We start from the raw sequence: 20,969 nt of genomic DNA, 5'->3' as shown, positions 1-20,969 counted from the left end.
GCACGTGAGTCAGGTGTTGGGGCATCTGCCTGTATCCCAGTGTAAAAGAGGCTGACACAGAAGGGTTGTGAGTTCAAGACCACAAGGATCTTTTGTGGTGTAAAAAGGAAAAGAAAAGTAGAAAGGGGAAAGAAACTACCACGCTGCTGTGAGGACATGAGCGGAGAGGGAGAGATGTGGACTCATGCTTTTTTTTTTTTCCCCCTTAAACTAAGGATGAGTTGTGGAAAGTTTTGTTTTTGTTTTTTCCTGAGTCAGGACACTGACCATAAAGGTAGAGAGGGAGGTGGAAATGCTTAGTAAGTTTATGAAATTATACCTAAAGATTAAAGGACAGTTTGTTTTCTTAAATAATTTATTTGTAATAAATTAACAGTTAAATAGCAAATTATAATCAAGGTCAAAAACTCCCAAAACATAGCAACAGGTAAACTCTTTGGTTGACTCATCTACTCACATTCTACCAAGCATGTTAACTTCATATCACAAAGAAGTTGTGTGAAGATCACTAAACGCTCTTGGGGAAAGGTTAACATAACGATGGGGCGCTTGTTTGTTTTCAATCCCAAATGCACAGTGACTGGTCAGCACTAAGCACAAGCTAAGGAGGCTCAGGAGACAGGCAGCTGCGCCCCAGGTTTCTGCTGATGGCCCACAAGACTTTTGGAAAGTCACTCTGAAGCTGTTTTCTTCTGTGAGATGGAGGAACCAAGTGGATAGTCTGTATAGAGCAAGGTCCTGCTGGGAGGAGGTTTCTAGACATTTCCATTACTGTCCAAAGCAGACCAAACTCTTGGTTTAGTTCAAGGAGAGAGAAGCATAGTTAGAGAACATGGTTTAACTCTTCTGTTAGATGCAAATGACCCATAAACAGATGCAGCAATTGGGGGAATGTAATGCATTTGAACTATGAAGGGTTACTGCTCGGACCACCCAGCCTTGACATGTGGTCACCAAAGAAAACCATAGAAGGAGTTTTGAATCTGCTTTCAGTCTCACACATAGGGTGACTAGGTTTTGGACCACGTGTGAGTTTCTGGTTTTTTGTTTTTGTCTGTTTGTTTGTTTGTTTGTTTGGACAGTCATTTAATTTAATACAACTCGGTATAGAAATATTCAAGCTGAATAAATATTTTAGGGAGTGCATCACATATAATAATATTGCAAAGGCTTATTCATCTATGAAAGGATTTCCTCTAGGGGGGTCTTTAAATAATTATCCCCCTCATTTAGTGGAACGATAGCTCCACCTCCTCATGTCATTTTGGTGTGTCTCTGCCGCACGGCAGGGGGAGGCCCTCTCTGAGCCCAGATAACTGCTCCAGCAGGCAGGAAAAAGAGTGGCTTCTGTGTATAGCACAAAAGTTCTGCATTTAGGGACAGAGGTCCCCTGTGCCATCCTCATATTCAAAGAAGGTAAGTAAAAACAAAGTCACCGTTACATGTATTATTTTTATCTAATGCCAGGTAAGAGGGCAATGTTACTCAATTGACAGCTACCATAAAAACATTGAACAAGCTTGAATCTCCCCAGGCTGGTAAAAATAATATGCACGTTTGGGGGTGGAAGGAAAGAATCCTCTGGCCTCTGTGCTAACGTGCCCCAGTACTCCGTATTGTTTCTGTGGGGAAATTAATCAAGTGCAGGTTACGTAAAGGATTTAGAGGAACACCTGCTGTGCTGCAAGTTCACTGGCTAAATCAACCTTAATGATGTAGTGACCTTGTTACTCATAAAGAAAATCCTTTCTAGAGAGCCAAAGACGCTTCCATTTCTGTGTTGTGTAGACACTGGAAACTCATAGCCACAATCCATAGATTTCCCACCCGTGAGTCAGGAGACTATAAAGTCAAAAGAGCTAAATGTTCCAGAGCTAGACAGTGTCTGCATTTGGGGCTCAGCCACAGGAGTCATCTTTGAGTCCAGGCACCCTCAGGGCCGGGAGGATGTGGGGTGGTAACTGCAAGATCCATAGTGCTCCACCAATTTGCTGGCTGCTGCCCTGCCCCCAGCTTAAGACTGGGAGGCAGGAAGGCAAAGGTAAAGGCCCTAGCACATTAGCATGCAATCTTCTATTTCTATTGTTTACTCTCAGTGAATCATAAAATGGCAACACTTGCATTTTCAAAAGTATCATTGAATTTTACCGGACTTAAGTGGCCGGCAGTTGGGCTGAAATAAAAATGTATCAAATGTGTCAAACTCAGGGCTTTGCACACTCATTTTAGCTAACTTTTCTAAGAATGCAATGAAGTCTAGCTCATAAACTATCAGAGGTTTTTCCTCACATGGATGAAATCCACTATTTGGTTTCAGAGACAGTATCTGTATCAAAGGCTGAACTGATTCTGTAGAGGCCGAAGGATATGGAGCCTTTGCACACACAATCCTCACTGCTCTGCTGTGCAGGGGAGGTGGGGGAAGGGGGCAACGGAATACCACATCCTTCCAGAGATGGGTCCATGGCCTTCCCAGGTTGGTTTCTTTCCACAGTGGCTATCTTTTCAGTCATCCATCGTAAGATTTACTGTATTTGCCCTCCATCAAAGTATATTTTAAATATATTCAAAGGGCAGCACGCTTCGTTCATTCACGTGAGATCCAGTGTAAGGTATGTCATTACTGAAGTCACGACGGAGGCAGCAGTTTTAAACTTATGGTTCTTTTGATTTGCTTTTTAATTTTTCATTATTTTGTACTGTCGCACGCGGTTTTCTAGAACAGACCGCAGCAAGCCCTTCTGCCTGGAGTTCTGGGGTTTTAGGGCCAGTCACAGCAGCCCTAGGGAGCCCCGTGGCTTGGGCCAGGGGCAGAAACTCCGTAGTCACTGAGTAGAGTTCTGTTGTCCACATCTGGCAGGTGGGGCCGTTGGGGAAAGAGCCGCAGACTGTTCCCCTGTGAAGCTGCTGCTGTTTGCTGGAGGCTTTGCTCTCCCAGGACCATGAGCAAGAAGTTGATGTATCTCATTGCCAAGCGCAGTGTTTCGTTTTTGCTGAGCTTCTTGTCTGGAGGGTGGGTGGGGATGAGCTCCCTCAGCTTGGCGAAGGCGCTGTTGACATTCTGCTGCCTCCACCGCTCCCTGCTGTTGGTAAAGATCTTTCTCGTCATGTCCAGGTTCCTGAGATGGGAGAAGAAAGGGGCGTTAGGTCCCTTGACTCAGACTTTAGGAAATCCATTTTGAGTTTTTAAAGACATTTTTTTTTTTTTAGAAATGTTTTTTAAGAAGAAAGGCAAAAGAAGAACAACACTCTGCAGCCTTTTCTCTCAGATTATTTTGAAGTCACCAGCTGCAAATCTGCACCTAGTCCGTCTCCTGTACCCCTCACCCACCCCCCCAACCTACCCTATCCACCCCCCACTCCCCACACCCCCCCCCACCTACCCCACCCATTTGTTGAGGCCTGATTTCGTGTACTCCAGGATGGCCTCACACTTGCTATGCAGCCGAGAGTGACCTTGAACATCTGATCCTCTTGCCTTCATCTCCTGAATGCTAGGATTACAGACATGTTCCAGCATTTTTGGTTTATGCATGCTGGGGATTGAACCTGGGGCTTCATGCCTGCTATGCAGCACTCCACCAAGTGAGCTTCATCTCCAACCCACTGCTTCCTTCATCAGAATCATCTACAGCATAGAATTGAGACCATGTGTGAGTAAAATATATATACTTAGCCAATGAGGTGGTGGGTGTGAATGTGTAGTGTTTTAAGAATTTTTTTAAAAAGATTTGTTTATTGTGTATAGTGCTCTGCCTGCATGTACACCTGCAGGCCAGAAGAGGGCACCAGATCTCATTATAGATGGTTGTGAGCCACCATGTGTTGCTGAGAATTGAACTCAGAAACCTTGAAAGAGCAGCCAGTGCTCTTATTCTCTGAGCCTTCTCTCCAGCCCCCTGCAGTAAGAATTTTTAAGAAGAAAGAAAAAAGCCGTAGCTGCAGGTTCCATCAATAAAATGCTATTTGGACTGGAGAAGATGGGACAACCCTCCTTGCTTTAGCTGACCTGGAAGACTGGGTTCCAATATCCAACAGCTAGAATGTTCACGCAGAAGCACGTTTGGAGGACTATGATCAGGGAGAAAAGAGGCTGTAATACCCAGATTTATGAACACAGACATGGAGGTGACCAATCTGATAAGAACGAAAAGAACAGGCACTGGAGACCTGTGGCACGGATCTCCAGAAGACACCTGGACTTCTTGGGCATTCCCACAGCTGACCTTTTCCACATTAGAAAAGATCATCAAATACTGCTGCATCTCATTTTGCCATCTTTAACTCTTGGAGACATAGACTCCCGCTTGTTTCCAAGGCGGCCTGGACTAGTGCATTTTAGTGGGAGCTGTCATGATACACTGACAACTAAGGCAAAGGCCAGCCCCAGGCAGCCTGGTGTTTGCGGCTCACAGTTGCCGCTTGCTCCAGCCTCGGTGTCCATGGGCACTTAGCCCCTCTGCCTCCTCCAAAAAGAGTGTGTATTGCTAATTCACTGTACCTTTTTTTCTCATGCCATTCCCTTTTTCTTGAACCTCCTCCTCACACTCTCCCCCATCTTTTTCTCCATATTCTTTGAAAGGATGCCCTCAGCTGGGCCTGGCCAAACAGGCCCGCAGGCCCAGCTGCTTGGGGGGCCAAAGCTGGAGGATTCCACTTTCAAGGTCTTCTTGAGCTACAGAGTTCTAAGTTCAGCCTTCCTGGGAAACAGCACTTGCATGATGGAAGCCTGGGGCTCATCTCTGGTACTGGGGGAAGGGACCAGCTCTACCCTGCCTGCTCCTAACCCTGACTATAAAAGAGTCTTCATAGCATGGCAGAGTGCTCTCTGGAGATGCTGGGATCAGCTGCAGCTCTCTGTCCGCAGCACCATCACTAGAGTAAGCTGCAGTGTACACTACTGTGTCGGCAGTGTTTGGGGGATCGAGATTTTTCAATACATTCTATGTGACGTTTCCTTCTTTCTTAGAAACTAGAGTTTGCCTTGGTAATTCTGCCCGACTGCAGGCTGATCTAAGTGTTCTGAGCACATGTAAGGTAGGATGGCCTAAGTTAATGATAGGTCAAGTGTGTCAAACCCATTCTCAAAGTGCATTTTCCACCTATGGCAGACTCTGGAGGAGGGAGCAGAACTCCATCTCAGGGCATGACCTTGCTGTACTGCTGCCAGAGCCTGAGCTAGACGGATTTTGTTTACACAAGGGAGGAAAACAGGTCCTGTGAAAGTAGAGGACCAACCCCTACATGCTAGAGCTTGCCTCCAGGGAGACCACACCTCCCTGGAAAACAGATGACTGGGCTAGGTCTCTCTTCCTCTTTACAAATGTACACTGCCCCGTTATGTTGTATCCAGCCTGAGACATTTCTGAATATTTTGGCTTTGGGTTCCACAGTAAAAGTATGCTGACAGAACTCGACCCAACTGTACCTGCAACAGAAAGCTAGACCTGAACCCAGATCAAGGGGACTTGAAGACAGAAAAAAAATTGTTAGGTTTGGTTCACACTGGATCCAGCCGGGACCAAAGGGGCAAAGCTGCCTTATCAAAAGAGGGTTTAGCTCACAGCCAAGTCAACTCTAGTCCCCTGGGGGGTGGGGTCCTTTTCAAGCTGGGAGGAAAGAAGATTAGGCAGGATAAACTGGTTGTGGTGTTTTTCTAAGAGGGCTGGAGCCTATTGTACAAGACAGACAGGAGGAACAGTGGGGGAGGAAAGAAAGAAAAAAAAAAAGACTCTTCTAAAATGTGGGCTATCATCCATCCTAGGGCTGCTTGGTAATTACTTGTTGATTTAGCCTTGAGTGTTTTGCTCCCCTTTTCCATGAGGGCAATAGAAATCAGGGACTTAACAAGCTGGAAAAGCTCAAAATAGAGGCCACTGGAAAATTGCTGCAGTACTTCTTAAATCAAAGGAAAATTACATTTAGTGTTTTTCCAGTTGCAAGGACTGATTGCCACTAATGTTGATTTCAGAGCAATACAAGATAGGGAAAATTCCACACCAGATGCTATGGATAGATGCTGAAACAGGTGGAGCATCACTGTCACAACTGAGAGCTCCTACTAGGTTACGGTTCATTAGCTTTTTTTTTTTCTCCATGAATCTTTTTGTGATCTAGGAAGCCTGGATTTCCAGTCCACTCAGAACAATAATTTTAAATATATGTTGGTTCCTATGTCAATTTTTTAAATGCATAAGTTAAAATGAGATACAAAAATAATCAGTTATACTTAGTAGTTATTAAGATACCAAAATTAAAAACGCAATATGGGCAATACATTTGCTTAATTTTTAACATGTTAAAAAAGTACACCTTTTATCATAATTTCTTTTTTTAAACAACCTTTTTAAAAAAAGATTTATTCATTTATTATGTATATAGTGTTCCATCTGCATGTATAGAGGGCACCAGATCTCATTACAGATGGCCGCAAGACACCACGTGGTTGCTGGGAATCGAATCCAGGACCCCTGGAAGAGCAGCCAGTGCTGTCAACCCCTGAACCATCTCTCCAGCCCCTATGATAATTTCTAAGAAGTGACATTTGAATTATTTTCAAAAGATATGAAACATTTGGGATATGAGATGTAAATATCTGGGACTTCCACTGACAAATGTGTCACAACTGCCTTGTCTTAGGATAAAACTTTGCTATTGTTCTATAGTTTAAATCATAGTATCTGAACAGCCACTATATATAATTGGGTAGTCCCTGTTCCTATGTATTTAATACACTTAAAGTCATTACCTTGAGAAGGAAACCAAAAAAAGGTTTATTTACATTTAGAATAAGTGTCAATAGAACTAAAAATGGATGCCTCCTTATTCGAGTTTACAGACTTCTGAATTCTGTCCACATATCCCTGGGTAGGTAGGGGTAATAAACTCAAGTTAATAATGATGGAAAGGGCCTGGAGAGATGGCTCAGTGGTTACAGGCATTGACTCTCCATCCAAAGGATCTGGGCTCAAGTTCCTATACCCACATAGCAGCTCATAATTGTCTGTAACTCCAGTTCCAGGGGACCCAACGCCTTCTTCTGGATACCAGACATAAAAGTCGGGCACAGATACATACCCATAAACATAACTTCTTTTTAATTTAAAAAAAGAGTCATAAGTTCAAGGCCTGCCTGTCCAACACATCTCCCTCAAGCATGGATGCTGTAGAAAGCACCTGGGTGGATGTCATGTTAAATAAACCATAAATATATTATATTGTCACCAGTGAAGATAACATATTACTGGAGAAAACAACTTATGTGCCTCGAGATGGCGATGCAGCTAATTGATAGTGCTGCACTTTGGTTCCTGCAGCTCCTGGACACAAACCCCAGGCCAAACTAGAAAGGCACAAAAGTCCTTGTGGCTCACATCACTGCATGGCTAGCCCCAGGCCTACAGGCTCAGACAGCTCTTTTGCTCTTAGAATTTTTCAGTGTCTCTACAACCCGATCCTGTGTATTTGTCCGTTCTTAACAACTTTGTCTTGGAAGCACAGATACTCCATAGAAAGAAAGCTGGATAGGAGTTTGGATAGCGAGACAGAGGAAGGACGGGGTCTAATAACCACACTAGTCACGGCTCTGCTCCCTTAGAAAAAAGTCCCAAGCAAAACTGTACAGAGGAAGGCTACAAGGGAGGCGGATGGTACGCGGATAGAGGGCAGTGGGAAGCGTGGGGAGGAAATGACTAAAACACAGTTTATTTGAAAATGTTACAACGATATCTAAAACCTTACATGTTGTTGATTAAAAAAAAAAGTTATTCTATGCCAGTTCAAAAATAAATAAAAGGTAAACCATAGAAGGAAGGTTTCCTATCTACTTAACCCATCCCACTCCCCATCAACGCGGGTCTCAGGTACATATTTCATGGTCACTCACATATACACATACACTCACATTTTAGCACCCACTATACATACGTGAAGCAGGTTTGTCTCTCTTAACCGAGCCCGTGTTAGGCTTTGCGTCCGTAGGGTGCACTGCTTTCAGGTGCCCGGGCAGCCATGGGTTCTGAAGCACACTTAACAGCAGCGCCTAATTTCTCTGCTTCTTCTGTCCGATCTGCCACTTGTCTGTAACCCCTTTTCATTTCCCACCTATCCCTTCCCCACCCTTGAAAAAAAATGTTATCTAACCGCACCGCGGCAAACCACTGACCTGCTGGATTCGTTGTTTCAGGAATCGGGGAAAAGTGTCTCGTGCTTAAAATTTCACGTCTGCAAAGTGTCGTCGGAGGGTCGCTAACAGAGATCTGGGGACGATATAAAGAACCCTGGAGATGCACTGGGGTGGAGGGCACTGATCCTGCGTTCCACTTAAAACGGTTTTGACAACACGCTTTAGGAGGCCAGAGAGGCTCCCCAAAAGTGCTGCGCCACTGCTGCTGCTGTCCCGCTGAAAGTTCCCGGGACTCCTTAGGTGACTGCTACCAAATCTCTCTCTCTCTCTCTCTCTCTCTCTCTCTCTCTCTCTCTCTCTCTCGTTCTCTGTGGCCTGCTTGAGAGGCCCCACGTTCGTACCCACTCCCACTCCCACTCCCCTCCCCTAAGTCAACGCACCTTCTTGCCAGGAGCTGGGAGCCGGTGCAGTTCCAGTGGCTGTCGTGGCGACTGTCCATGTGCGCCCTCGCCTGGACGTAGTGTCTCTGCCACAGCCTTTATAGGACACACTGCCCTTTGTTTGGCTGCAGGAGGGGGGCTTCCTGCAGAGGACTCCAGCCTGTCCCTCCCCACGTTGCCCAGTCAGCCTTCCCAAGCACAGGCGCCAAGGAGCAGCAGAGAAAGGAGGGACCCTCTTTGTCTAAGCTCTTAGGGCAGGGGTTGCCGCTTCCAACCTCCCCTTATATAGACTAGCATCCTAACGCTTTGTCCTGCTAACTCCCTGAGTGCTTTTGCAAATCCCAATGCAGGTGTAGACCCATCCAAATGCTCGGCTCCAGATCTTCTACATGAATTTCAGGCATGTGGACTGTACTTTTACCAACTACCCCAGGAAGACACACAGCACCGTACGGGACAGATTGGTGGATCCACATATGTGTCTGGTCTGGGTTTTCCTGTTGATCAGCACAGGGCGTGGTTAGTTCAGGGTTGGAGGGACTCTGCTCTTGCCTCCCTCCCTCTGTTCTGTATCTCTCAGAATGATCTGAGAAAACTCAGGTCAGACCTCTGTTACTTCTTAGATGTAAAGTCTTCCTTCGGTGGCTTTCCGTTTCATTCAAAGCTAAGCATAAATCTGTATGGTGGCACACATCCGCGGTGCCAAGGCGGGAGGGTGGGACACTTGAAGCCCCCAGGGGTCTGCAGTGAGAGAAACCTTGCCTTGCCGGAAAAGCAAGCAAACAAACAAAAATCCCACAGGGAAAGTGAGCTGCGGGCTTTAAATGGCCCCTAAGATCCCTTTATCGCTTTCTTTAGTCCCTGCCTCTCCTGGGCCTCACTTAGCTCCAGCCACTCTGGTTTGCCTTTTCAGGAGCACATCAGGCATCCTTCAGCCTGCTAGCTTTTGCAGGGTTCACTCTGCCTAAACTTGCCACTCCCAGGTTATCCAGAGAGTTCTTCTCTCCCCTTCCTTTGCTGTGAGTCGGGTCAGTACTGGAAGCTCATACACCAGTACTGGAACACTTCCAAACAGACCCAGACGTAAGCCCCTGCCCTCAAAGCTCTGACTTTCTTTAGGTCGCTGCTAAGATGCCGCTTTCCCAGTGGAAGGCGTTACAATGTTTAAGATTCTATTTATGCAATTATTGAGGGCGGTGCTCCAAGGCACATGTGTGGAGGTCAGAGAGGAGCGTGAGGGAGGCAGTACTCTCCCTCCACTGTGTAAATTCCTGGGGACCAAGCTGAGGCCTTCAGACTTGGCAGCAAGCGTCTTTCCCCGCTGAGCCATCTCGTCAGCCCAATCATTACCTAGGATCTCTTCAGCATCCTGGCTAAGATTCTGCCCCCTGCCACACCCCACAAGCACAGGCATATGCGTACTTCATCATCTGCTGTATTCTCATTGCTTAATAATACTTACTTATCTTATCTTCTATCTTTTCCATATCCATCAAATACATGTTCATCAAATATGGCTTGATTAGTGTATGAGCAAACAATGACTCTCTGGGAGCCTCTCTCTCTGAAAGTCCCAGGAGCTGGGACAATAAACTCATAAATGCTTTGCACCTTGGTGAATAAGAGCAACTGACTCTGAGCTTGTATTTAACCCAGGTTGAAATTTCTGATTTATTCACTTGGGTGTTGCTAGCAAATTACTAACCTCCTCTCTGCTTCAGCTTCCTCCTTTATATATTGGGTAGAGCACTAGAACTGTGGGGATCAAGTAGGAAGACAAACCAGGTACAGTATTTAGGATCACAAGTGGCAAGCACATGATACAGTATTAATACGTTTTTATTGTAGTTGATTGTATTGTTGTTATAACTGCATTCTAGTTCCTTTCTCTGTCAGAGTTGTAGAAACCCGTGCACTGCCACATACCCAGCAGCTCTGTACAGGTGGTTCCACTGCCAGGCATGGTCACGTGCCTTGCATCAGCCATGGAATGTGAGCAGACACTCCAGTGGGATGACTATCAGCTGAACCAGCATCAAGAAAGTCATGCTTAGCCGGGTGTGGTGGTGCTCGCCTCTAATCCCAGCACTTGGGAGGCAGAGGCAGGCGGATCTCTGAGTTCAAGGCCAGCCTGGTCTACAAAGGGAGTTCCAGAATAGCCAGGGCTACACAGAGAGACCCTGTCTCAATCAATCAGTCAATCAATAAAAAGAAAAAGTCAAGTTTAAGGTTGTTTCTGTAGCCTGGGTACCATGGAGCAAACCCCAAAGCACTCAGAGCCCTAATGCAATGGGAGAGATCAATGCTGCGAGACACTGAGTCCTTAGGGTACTTGTCACCCCTAGGTCTTCTTACCCTACACCTATGTAAACACATAGTTTTGTTTGTTTGTTTGTTTGTTTTTGGTTTTTTGAGACAGGGTTTCTCTGTAGAGCCCTGGCTGCCTAAGACTCTTTGGACCAGGCTGGCCTTGAACTCACAGATGCCTGGCCTCTGCATCCTGAGTGCTGGGACAGAAGGCATGCATCACCAAGCCCCGCTTGTAAACTCAATAGTTGTATTATAAATCAAAAAGGTACTGCCTGAATTGCAAAGCTCAAGTATTGTGGGCAGAGCTAGAAAGGTGAAGCGGTCATTACAAACAGACTAAACATAAGATTGACAGTTCTGAGGAAAAGAGAGCATAGATTTTAGTTAGAGCAAGGAGTAAAAGGTTCTTGTTTGCTGGGGGAGTGGTACTGAAACAAGGCCTTGAAGCAAGGCTTGCTCCCACAATTGAGGAACTGAGGATAAGGGGACAAATAGAGACTCCTAACTTCTTCCTGTTTTCTTCCTACTCTCTTGCCCATTCATTTCAGTGAAGGGTCTTGTATATTAATTATGTGGACTTGAAAAGACCACAGAACCAACACTGAAAATGGACTGGGTGGGGGAGGGGGGGGCTTCTGCAAATCAATTCAGGGCCTCCAGATATCCAGGTTGTTGTTTGGAAGGTGGGTACAGGGTAGGCAACGGAGGAGGCCGGGAAGAGGGCTTCCTAAGTGAAGAACCCAGGACAGAGCCCTGGGTGCCTGGCGTCTTGGTGGAGAGGTTGGAGAATGGGAAGACAACAGTGTGTTGCCAAGATGGGACAGGAAGTACAGCTGGGGGCTCCCAGCCTCCTAGTTGTAGTATAAAGATGGAGTGAAGGGAAGAGTAAGAGGAACCGGCCAATCTGTGCACAGAAACATAACCTAATATTCACAAAACATACCTGTAGCCAGCTCCTCTTTCTGCCCCTGCTCTTCCGGTGTGCTGTGAGAGAAAAACCATTTCTATGGTGTCCACGCCTTTTCCACCCTGTTCGATTCTATCACAATTCTGACAGGTCCCACAAAAGCCTACTGTCCTTCATCTTAGCCAAAAGCTGTGAGGTGACAGATTTTCTCAATGGTACACTTTCATTTGTGAAGAAGATGTGGCCGGTGCTAAGTGAAAACCTGTGCGAGTGGACAGGAACTGAGACACAGGACTAAGACTCAGAGAAAGCAACTTAAATGTGTCAGTGCACTGGAAGAGAGTTGGCTTTTGTTCTCGAACCTTCTTAAACGTTACTGTTGGCTTTATGCTTTTAGAAGCCATTTGGGTACATCATCTTCCTAGCGGTGGCTCTTCAGAGTGATGGGCCTGGTCCCATCCCTTTCTCCCAGTGTAGAGCTTTTAGAGGCTAGGTCTTGCGGTGCAAGAGGTTGGAGTAGGAATTTACATAATCCGATTACTGGGGGATTAAGTTTAGGCAGCTAAACGCCTCTATGTGCTTGAGCTAAAACAGCTTACTATTCATGGCTCTCACTGCCCCCTGGAGAGAGTGCACCTGCAGAGCTCCTGGGGAGGGCCCAGGGGGATGGGCAGGTCCTGATGCTGTCAGCCTCCCTGGTCTTGCTGCTTTAATTGATCTGTCTGGATTAGCCAGTGAATACTGGCAGAACTATCAGTTTCAGGAGAAAACAAGTCGTCCCTGAAGGCTCCTCCAGCCCAGGTGGGTTTGACTAGAGGTTAAATTTCAGCCTTAACCAGTCTTAAACTTTCCTATACTGCCCCCCATGGTGAAACCCCCCCCCCCCCCCCCCCCGTCTCAATCCTCAGTTCTGGGTTTCAAGGTATCGATCAGTGGTGTGTCATACATCTTCTCATGCAGTCATCCACCTTCTCTGTTCCCAACCCCACATTATACATGTGCCCCCAACATATTGATCATATGAACGAGCAGTCTCCTGATACCTAGGAGAACTTACAAGCGTATCCTGGTATATTTTACCTTTATGTGTTCTAGATCATAAATAAGTTTTGGCTGTTTGCCATATAAATCAATAGGATAGGTTTTCATTTTATTTCAGTTTTTTTGAGACATGGTCTTGCTATGATGCCCAGGCTGGCCTGGGACAAGGGTTGGATCATTCTGTCTCTGACATCTAACGCTATTAGTATCTAGTGTGCATTTTTGGTGCACTCAAAGATGTACATAGTATTTTTTGCTCATATATATATGTGTGTGTGTATGTATATATATATATACACACATATAGGGATTTTTTGAACAACATATAACTTATTTTTTTTAATGTTTCATATGTCTGGAAAGATGACTCAGCCACTAAAGCCTAGGCTCACAACCAAAAAATGTTTCACAGCCACTAAAAGAGAGAATCCACTCCTTGTTCTTATATACCCATCAGGTGGATACTCTAAAGTCTTGGAAGGTTTAGTCTAGTCTGTGGAAGCCTCTCTGTGTCTTGTATTTGGTCTTTCCTCTGGTGTTGCCAGAAGTGTCACTTTTGTTTTCCCAAAGCTATCTCGCTGTGTAGCCCAGGCTGGCCTCTCTACATGACTTTTCTCCCAAGTTTTGGTTTTAAAGGCAGGCACCACCCAGCCCAGCTTGCTTTAGGTTTATAACTCTTTTGATGAACTACTTTTGTGGCTTAAAGATGCACATGAGTTCAGATGATTTAGAGAAATGTACCCAAACCGATAAAAGATGACCCTCTTTATTGAGCTTTCTACCACAAATTCTATTTTGCTTTCTATTAAGGTTATAACTCTTTTTTAGTTTTCTTTTACAAATTAAACCATGCACTTTAAATGTATCTTTTAAAAACAATTCATGTGTATGTGTGTGTTATGCACAAGTGTGTGTGTGTGTGTGTGTGTGTGTGTGTGTGTGTGTGTGTGTGTGACATGTCTTGGGGCATGTGTGGGTGGGTGGTACATGTGTCTTTGCATGTGGAGGGGAGGTTGATGGTAGAGGTCATCCTCCATCACTCTCCACTGTGTCTACTGAGTCAGGGATTCCCACTGAGTCTGGAGGATGCTCATGCGGCTGGTCAACCTAGCCAGCTTGCTCTGGTGGGCCCATATTACCTTCACAGTTTTGGGAGTACAGGCAGGCAGACAGATCTGCCCAGCATTTACACAGGGCTCTGAAGTCCTGTCCTAATGCTTTCTTTACCCTGTGATTCATCTTCCAGTCCCTGTGGTCACTCTTTTACAGTTAATGTATTGGTCTGGTGTGATTGTTGGCCATAGGAAATTTTTTTAGTAAATTTAAATTCCCTGTACCTCTTTTACAAAGGACCCCACACCTCTGTGCTGAGATCTTGACAATAAATCTCATCCTCTGTCATTGGCTACATGGTAAAACTTCAGCACAGCTGAGGGGTGCTATGCCCACACGTCCTGGGGTGCCAGCAAGCACTGTGACTGTTCTGGTTTTGTTTCCTTGCTCTAGCCCTCCAACTTCCCGCCAGCACACACACAGCTTGTTTCTTGTGACAGCTTGCAAGGCCAGGGAAAGGGTTGAGGCCGCAAAAGGAGGAGCAGGAACCAGAAGGATGCGAAGACCAGTTAGGAGCCTGGGACAGGAATGCAGGTCAGTGGGGACGATGACCCTGACTCTGGCCAGGAATGTCACCCTCCTCCCCTAAGCATCAGTGTATCTCAGGCTTTTCATTCAAGTTCTCTCACTAGTGTGGTCTCTGTCTCTCACACATATGCATATATACGTGTACATGTATATATATATATATATATATATATATATGTATGTGTATATATATATATATATATATATATATATATACATACTTATACAAGTTAAATACTAAAACCCATACTTAAAGAAACAAAACGTGGGCACTGAGCCAACTCACTTGGGTCAGCAGAGGCTGCAGGCCCTCTTCGGTGTAAACTGCTCCATTTACAGGCCATGGCTTGCAACTCTGACTAATTAGTTCCTGTCTTCTGAGCCTCTCTCTGCTCCCTCACAACACCCCAGAAATAAGAAGGGCAGCAATGGATGCAAGCCAGAGATATTGCAAACCAGGCTGGACCGAGGGAAAAATACTCTGACATGCCTGCTAGCTCTGCCTGAGTATGGGAAGCCAAGGCTTTTCATCTCTCTCAGTGGGAGGCAGTTAGTAGTTTCACAGTCGGTCCGTTTTAGACCTCTCTGAGTCAGGCCAGAAAAGACATGCTAGCATCTTCAAACCAGAGTCTAACACATAGAGTGTCTGCTAAATGGGGTCCGCACAGGCCCTGGACAGGCAGGAGTGCCTCTGAAGATGCCTCCTATGAAATTAAAGTGATAAACATTCTTTATCTGTTTAGGATACTGTTTAGGATACTAAGAAATAGCAGGTATGAGGCATCTTACTGGGGTAGCCAAAAAGAAGCCGAGCTTTGGCTCTAGAGGTGATCAACTGACATCTGTACAATGTAAGCTTTTTCCAGCAGTCACCCTAAGTGGAACACTTACTCTCCTGGCCTCGGTTTTCTTAATTACAAATTGTAAATAGCAACTTCTTCAGTTTTTATGAAGACTCCGTGAGCTATTTATTATATAGAAAGTGTCTGAAGTAAGTGGTAAGTGAGTAAGAGGCCTGACGGTGTAGCTCAGCTGGTCCAATACTTGCCTAGCAGTCTTTCATCCCCACAAGGACAATAGATGCCGTAGGCCTGTAACCCCAACACTAACAGGGTAGAGATGGGAGAATCCAAAGTTCAAATTTACAGGCAAACTCCTTGCCTGTACAGGGAGTTTGAAACCAAAGTAGACTACATAAGACTGTCTTAAAATAAAAAATAAAACAAAATAAAAAAAAAAGGAAGGAAGACAGAAACTTTACATTCAAATAACTGTTCATTTGTTTTAGGGACAGAAATCGAAGCACGTGGCTCTAATTTTCTGCAATGGGCTCTCTGAATTGTCTTCTTCTTCTTCTTCTTCTTCTTCTTCTTCTTCTTCTTCTTCTTCTTTTTGTTTGTTTTGTTTTGTTTTGAGACAGCGTTTCTCTGTGGACTCTGTGAGCCTGGACTCACTTTGTAGACCAGGCTGGCCTCAAACTCACAGCAATCCGCCTGCCTCTGCCTCCCAAGTGCTGGGATTAAAGGCGTGTGCCACCACACCTGGCTCTTATTGGCTTCTTTCACCTGTTCAGCCCCATGTTCTGCCTCTTCCTGCCCTCTGAGTGACCTGGAGTGGTGCTGCTATGAAGAAGCAGTATGTGGAAGAACCAGAGCCCAGGACTCTGGGACCAGAGGGTCCCTGGACCAATAGCAAACAAAGACAAAGCTTCTTGAGAGCATCAGGCCTTTCATCAATTTTTCACTCTCCAGGACCCAGGCTGATGTCTCCTTGGTAACACCTGCCCATCTACACCCACATCAGTATCCATACCCACACTTATTTATGTCTTCTCTGAGACATCTGGTGTGGAGACCAGGCGAGTATTTCTGTTCAGAGCAAATGTTGACCGTTGGAGCATAAAGTGGGGCACATAACTGCCTCAGGTCAGTGGCAGTTTTTTTCCCCTTCATGGTTACCAACTAGAGAGGCACTCAGCCCTGGGTGTGCCCAGCTGCCTGCCAACCATTCAAAACAAGGCTGGCTTGGCCTTAGTTCTGTAGGCCTGGAGCAGTTAATGCTTCTAATTTACAAGCAATAAACCCAAGAGCAGTGGTGAAAATGGAGGGAGATGAGGTGGGGTGGCCAGGATCAGGTACTAGAGGAAAGAAAGGGGTGGGTGGGACTGTTTTTCTCCCCTTTATTCGCTAGTCTTTGTATAAGAACATGAGTCATCTACCGGTTCCCTGGCCAGGATTTAAATGCTCTGTGGGCAGCAGATAAGAGTGCAGCTTACTTGTAGGAAGTAAATGCATTGACTATCCCCCCATAAAGTCAATAGTGCCTGCCTTATCAGCTGTCCCCATTCCCCACTCAGTCCCCAGGGGACCAAACTTGAAATAAAGGCCGCAGATCCAGGGGCCAAGAGTGGAGGTGCTGGGTTGGGCTGCGAGGGACCTCTGTTTTCCCTGGGCTGTATTGGAGGCAGGTGGGGGAAATCTGCCAGGCTCAAGCTGCTCAGAGCTCTGGGTTGCCCAGACTGACAAATCCCAAACCCAACACACGCGCCAGGACATGAAAGCACCAGCTCCTTATCCCTCAAATCCGCCAACGGTTTCCAGGAAGCCTCTTAGAAAAATTAGAAGTTGTCGCTTTAAATGAGATCACCGAGGACCTACAGAGAAAACAGATCCACAAAGAAAACCGTGATTTCTCACCAGGGTTCTCATCTCAGCTTTCAATAACGGACATCATTGCCTACTTCTGCATGCCTCCGGGGTGGGTCTGTCTTTTTAACCAATGAGGGTTTGACTTCTTTGCAAACGACCTGAAATAAATATTATCAGCTGCCGTTTCAGACCCATTTTGAAGACTCACACTGGAATGGAAGCAGCCTGCCTTGAGCCTGCCGCTGAGCCCACTCCCACTCACCGCCCCTCCGATTTTGCAGGGATTCAAGGCTGGCCCCGCACCATTCACTTGTAATAAGTATTTGAGCTCTTTCTGCAGACTCAGCAGATTCTCCAGCTGGGAGAAAATGGGCACGAATGAAACAAGATGGATATATCCTTCCCGCCTGATTTATTAGAGCCCCAACTTTTTTTTTTTTTTGGTAGCGAGACAGACAGAGCAGAGGTGAGGTCAATTGGTCTCGACCTCCCTCATCTGCAGCATGACTAGAGGAATGAATACCCTTATAATCCCTGGGTTTCAGGACATGAGGATGAGGACGAGACCCAGAATTTTAAAACCTGTACTATGCCATCTGTTTGCATAAAGCCCGTCCCTGCCTGGTACCCGTGAAAGCGACAGGTGCAGACATGGCTCTCGCCTCCGCTTTACTTTGCCTGCACTGTGATGCACAGGCCCAGCATGGACTCCAGGGCTTTCTTGTTATACTCTTTTTACATTTCAAAAATTGCCTTCGTGTCCTTGCCACTGCCCAGAATCCCGCTAGCAGATTTCTTGTTTCTACTCAGCTAACATCTACGGTAGTTTTCAAAAAGCCTGTGCTAATTCCCAGAAACCCTCTGGGCAAGACCTTGCCTTATCCTACCATACTTGCTCTGTGCTTTGGGGCAAGGCTACCATCCACGCCTTCCTGTTCACTCTGGCCTTGTGTAAGTTTGCTTTTGAATTCCTTTTTGTGGCTGGCACTTGTGGGATAGTCCCAGGAGTGACCTCATCTGAGCTCTCTTGGCTTCAGTGCTCGCCTGGCTAAGCCCCACCCAGACCTGAGTGACTAGTTTGGCTGGTCCAAGTCCCTGGGACCCACCTATCTCTGCTCCCAGCCCCCAGTGCTAGCCTTTCCCCAGTTTTATGCTGGTACTTGGAAACAAACTCATGTCCTCGTCCTTGCAGCACAAGCACTTTACTCACCCAGCCATTGCTTCAGCCCTTGTTTGCTTTTTTGCTTTCATCATTGATTTCCAACCACATATCTAATTACCTTTTAAAGGGTTTTAAAAAAATAATTTTGTCATTTTTATTTTCCCTTATTGCTGGGGATTGGGCCCAGGACCTCATGAATGCTCCTTAGCTGTGTGTGTGTGTGTGTGTGTGTGTGTGTATGTGTGTGTGTGTGTGTGTTGCATTACATTTATCAGATTAACCCTTTAGCAGCTAGTCTTATTGTTGCAGGGTTTCAGGCTGCTGAAGAAGCTATCCTCCCCCCATAGGACAGCCTTATAATATTCACGTGGGTTGTTTTGCTTCGTGATTATCAGTGTCTATCCTTGGCCGGCACTACTTACTGTCTGGATTACAGCATTAAATTGTACCACACTGACTGTGGGACTTAAGCAGCAGACAATTTCTTAGTCTGGAGCTAGAAATCCAAATTAAGGTCTTGGCAAGTTAGCTCCTCCTGTGGGTTTCTCTTTCACCTTCTTCCTATCTATTCTTGTCTCCTCCCATCCCTCCTTCCCTCTCTCTTTCACCCTATTCCCCTCCACTATGTCTGTGACAGAAGGGGACCTCCTCCACCACCATATGGTCATAGCCTATCAAGTCTCATCTTGGTAGCCTTCCTAATCTTTCTCTGAGTGCTACTAGGCCTTGCCACCAAGAGGAAGTGGTCAAATATGGGGCACCAGAGTTCATGTCAGAGTCAGTCCCTGATCTCCAAACAACTGTGGATAATGTCTTATCCCTTGGCTATATCTGAGTAGGGGTTCAATATTTACTGCATGTATTATCCTTGGTTGGTGCAGTCATTTGAGCAGACTGCCCTGGGTCCAGATCCATCCATCATGATGTTCTTCTTGTAGGTTTCTAGGACCCTCTGGGTCCTTCTGTTTCCCCATTCTCCCATACGTCTCTCACCTCCAGTCACAATAGGAAGTCCTCACATCTATCCCAATCTCCTAGTAAGTGAAGACTTTCAGGGGATATCCCTGTTGGGCTAGTGTCCAGTTATAAATGAGTATATACCATGTGAGTCTTTCTGCTTCTGGGTTAACTCACTCAGCATGATCATTTCTAGTTCCATCCATTTGCCCACAAATTTCAGGATTTCCTTGTTTTTAATAGCTGAGTAGTATTCCATAGTGTAAATGTACCACAGTTTCTTTATCCATTCTTCAACTGAGGCACATTTAGGTTGTTTCCAGGTTCTGGCTATTATGAATAAGGCTGTTATGAACATGGTTGAACATATGTCCTTGGTGTGTAGTGGAGCACCTTATGGGTGTATTCCAAGGAGTGGAATAGCTGGGTCTCAAGGTAGCCTTATTCCTTGTATCCTGAGAAAGTACCAGATTGATTTCCAAAGTGGCTGTACAAGTTTGCACTCCCACCAGCAACGAAGGAGTGTTCCCCTTTCTCTACATCCTTTCCAGCATGTGCTGTCACTTGAGTTTTTGATCTTGGCTGTTCTCATGGGTGTAAGATGGAATCTCAGAGTCATTTTGATTTGCATTTCTCTGATGACTAAGGATGTTGCGCATTTCTTTAAGTGTTTCTCAACCATTCTGTATTCCTATGTTGAGAATTCTCTGTTTAATTCTGAGCCCAATTTCTTAATTGGATTATTTGGTTTGGTGATGTTTAATTTCTTGAGCTCTTTATATATTTTGGATATTAGGTCTTTGTCAAATGCAGAGTTTGTAAACATCTTTTCCCAGTCTGTAGGCTGTCGCTTTGTTCTGTTGGTAGTGTCTTCTGCCTTACAGAAGCTTCTCAACCTCATGAGGTCCCATTTATTAGTTGTTGACATTAAGGCCTGGGCTGTTGGAATTCTGTTCAGGAAGTTTTCTCCTGTGCCAAGGAGTCCCAGGCTCTTCCCTACTTTTTCTTCTAACAGATTTAGTGTCTGTGGTTTTATGTTGAGGTCTTTAATCCACTTGGACTTGAGTTTTGTGCATGGTGATAAATATGGGTCTACTTGCATTTTTCTACATGTAGACATCCAGTTAGACCAGCACCATTTGGTGAAGATGCTATCCTTTTTCCATTGAATAGATTTGGCTTCTTTGTCAAAAATCAAGTGTCCATATATGTGTGGGTTTATTTCTGGGTCTTCAGTTTGATTCCACTGATCAGCCAGCCTATTGCTGTGCCAGTACCGTGCTGTTTTAATTACTGTTTCTCTATAGTACAGCTTGAGTCAGGGATGGAGATTCCTCCGGAGGATCTTTTATTGTACAAGATTGTTTTAGCTATTCTGGGTTTTTTGTTTTTCCATATGAAGTTGAGAACTGATCTTTCAATGTCTTTAAAAAATTGTGTAGGTATTTTGATAGGGATTGCAATGAATCTGTAAATTGCTTTTGGTAAGATGGCCATTTTTACCATGTTAATTCTCCTGATCCATGAACAAGGGAGATCTTTCCATCTTCTGATGTCATCTTCAATCCCCTTCTTCAGTGATTTGAAATTTTTTTCAAACAAGTCTTTTACTTGTTTGATTACAGTTACTCCTAGATATTTTATATTGCTTGTGGCTATCATGAAGGGTGTAGTTTCCCTAATTTCTTCCTCTGCACGATTGTCATTTGCATATAGGAAGGCTACTGACTTTTTTGAA

General features: G+C 45.3%; 1 protein-coding gene across 5 annotated transcripts; it reads right to left on the bottom strand.

Moving 5' to 3' along the window:
• Positions 1-1,055: 1,055 nt before the first annotated feature.
• Positions 1,056-8,650, bottom strand: TAL2 (TAL bHLH transcription factor 2). 5 transcript variants are annotated; one of them, XM_084800152.1, is made up of 4 exons: positions 8,566-8,647; positions 8,165-8,258; positions 3,384-3,628; positions 1,056-3,119 (listed from the first exon to the last, which is right to left on the bottom strand). In XM_084800152.1, exons 3-4 carry the CDS (start codon positions 3,533-3,535, stop codon positions 2,783-2,785), a joined length of 489 nt encoding a protein of 162 aa, XP_084656278.1. In that variant the 5' UTR covers positions 3,536-3,628; positions 8,165-8,258; positions 8,566-8,647; the 3' UTR covers positions 1,056-2,782. The 5 variants fall into 5 exon arrangements, with proteins under 5 accessions (XP_084656278.1, XP_084656280.1, XP_084656279.1 ...); XM_084800154.1 differs by lacking the exon at positions 3,384-3,628 and having other exon boundaries at positions 8,574-8,650; XM_084800153.1 differs by lacking the exon at positions 3,384-3,628.
• Between the last annotated feature and the right edge of the window lie 12,319 nt (positions 8,651-20,969).

The sequence above is a fragment of the Acomys minous genome (assembly GCF_964271855.1).
Source record: "Acomys minous genome assembly, chromosome: 1".
Lineage (NCBI taxonomy): Eukaryota > Metazoa > Chordata > Mammalia > Rodentia > Muridae > Acomys > Acomys minous.
The sequence above is the reverse complement of the archived record's forward strand: the minus strand, read 5'-3'. Positions and strand labels throughout refer to the sequence as shown.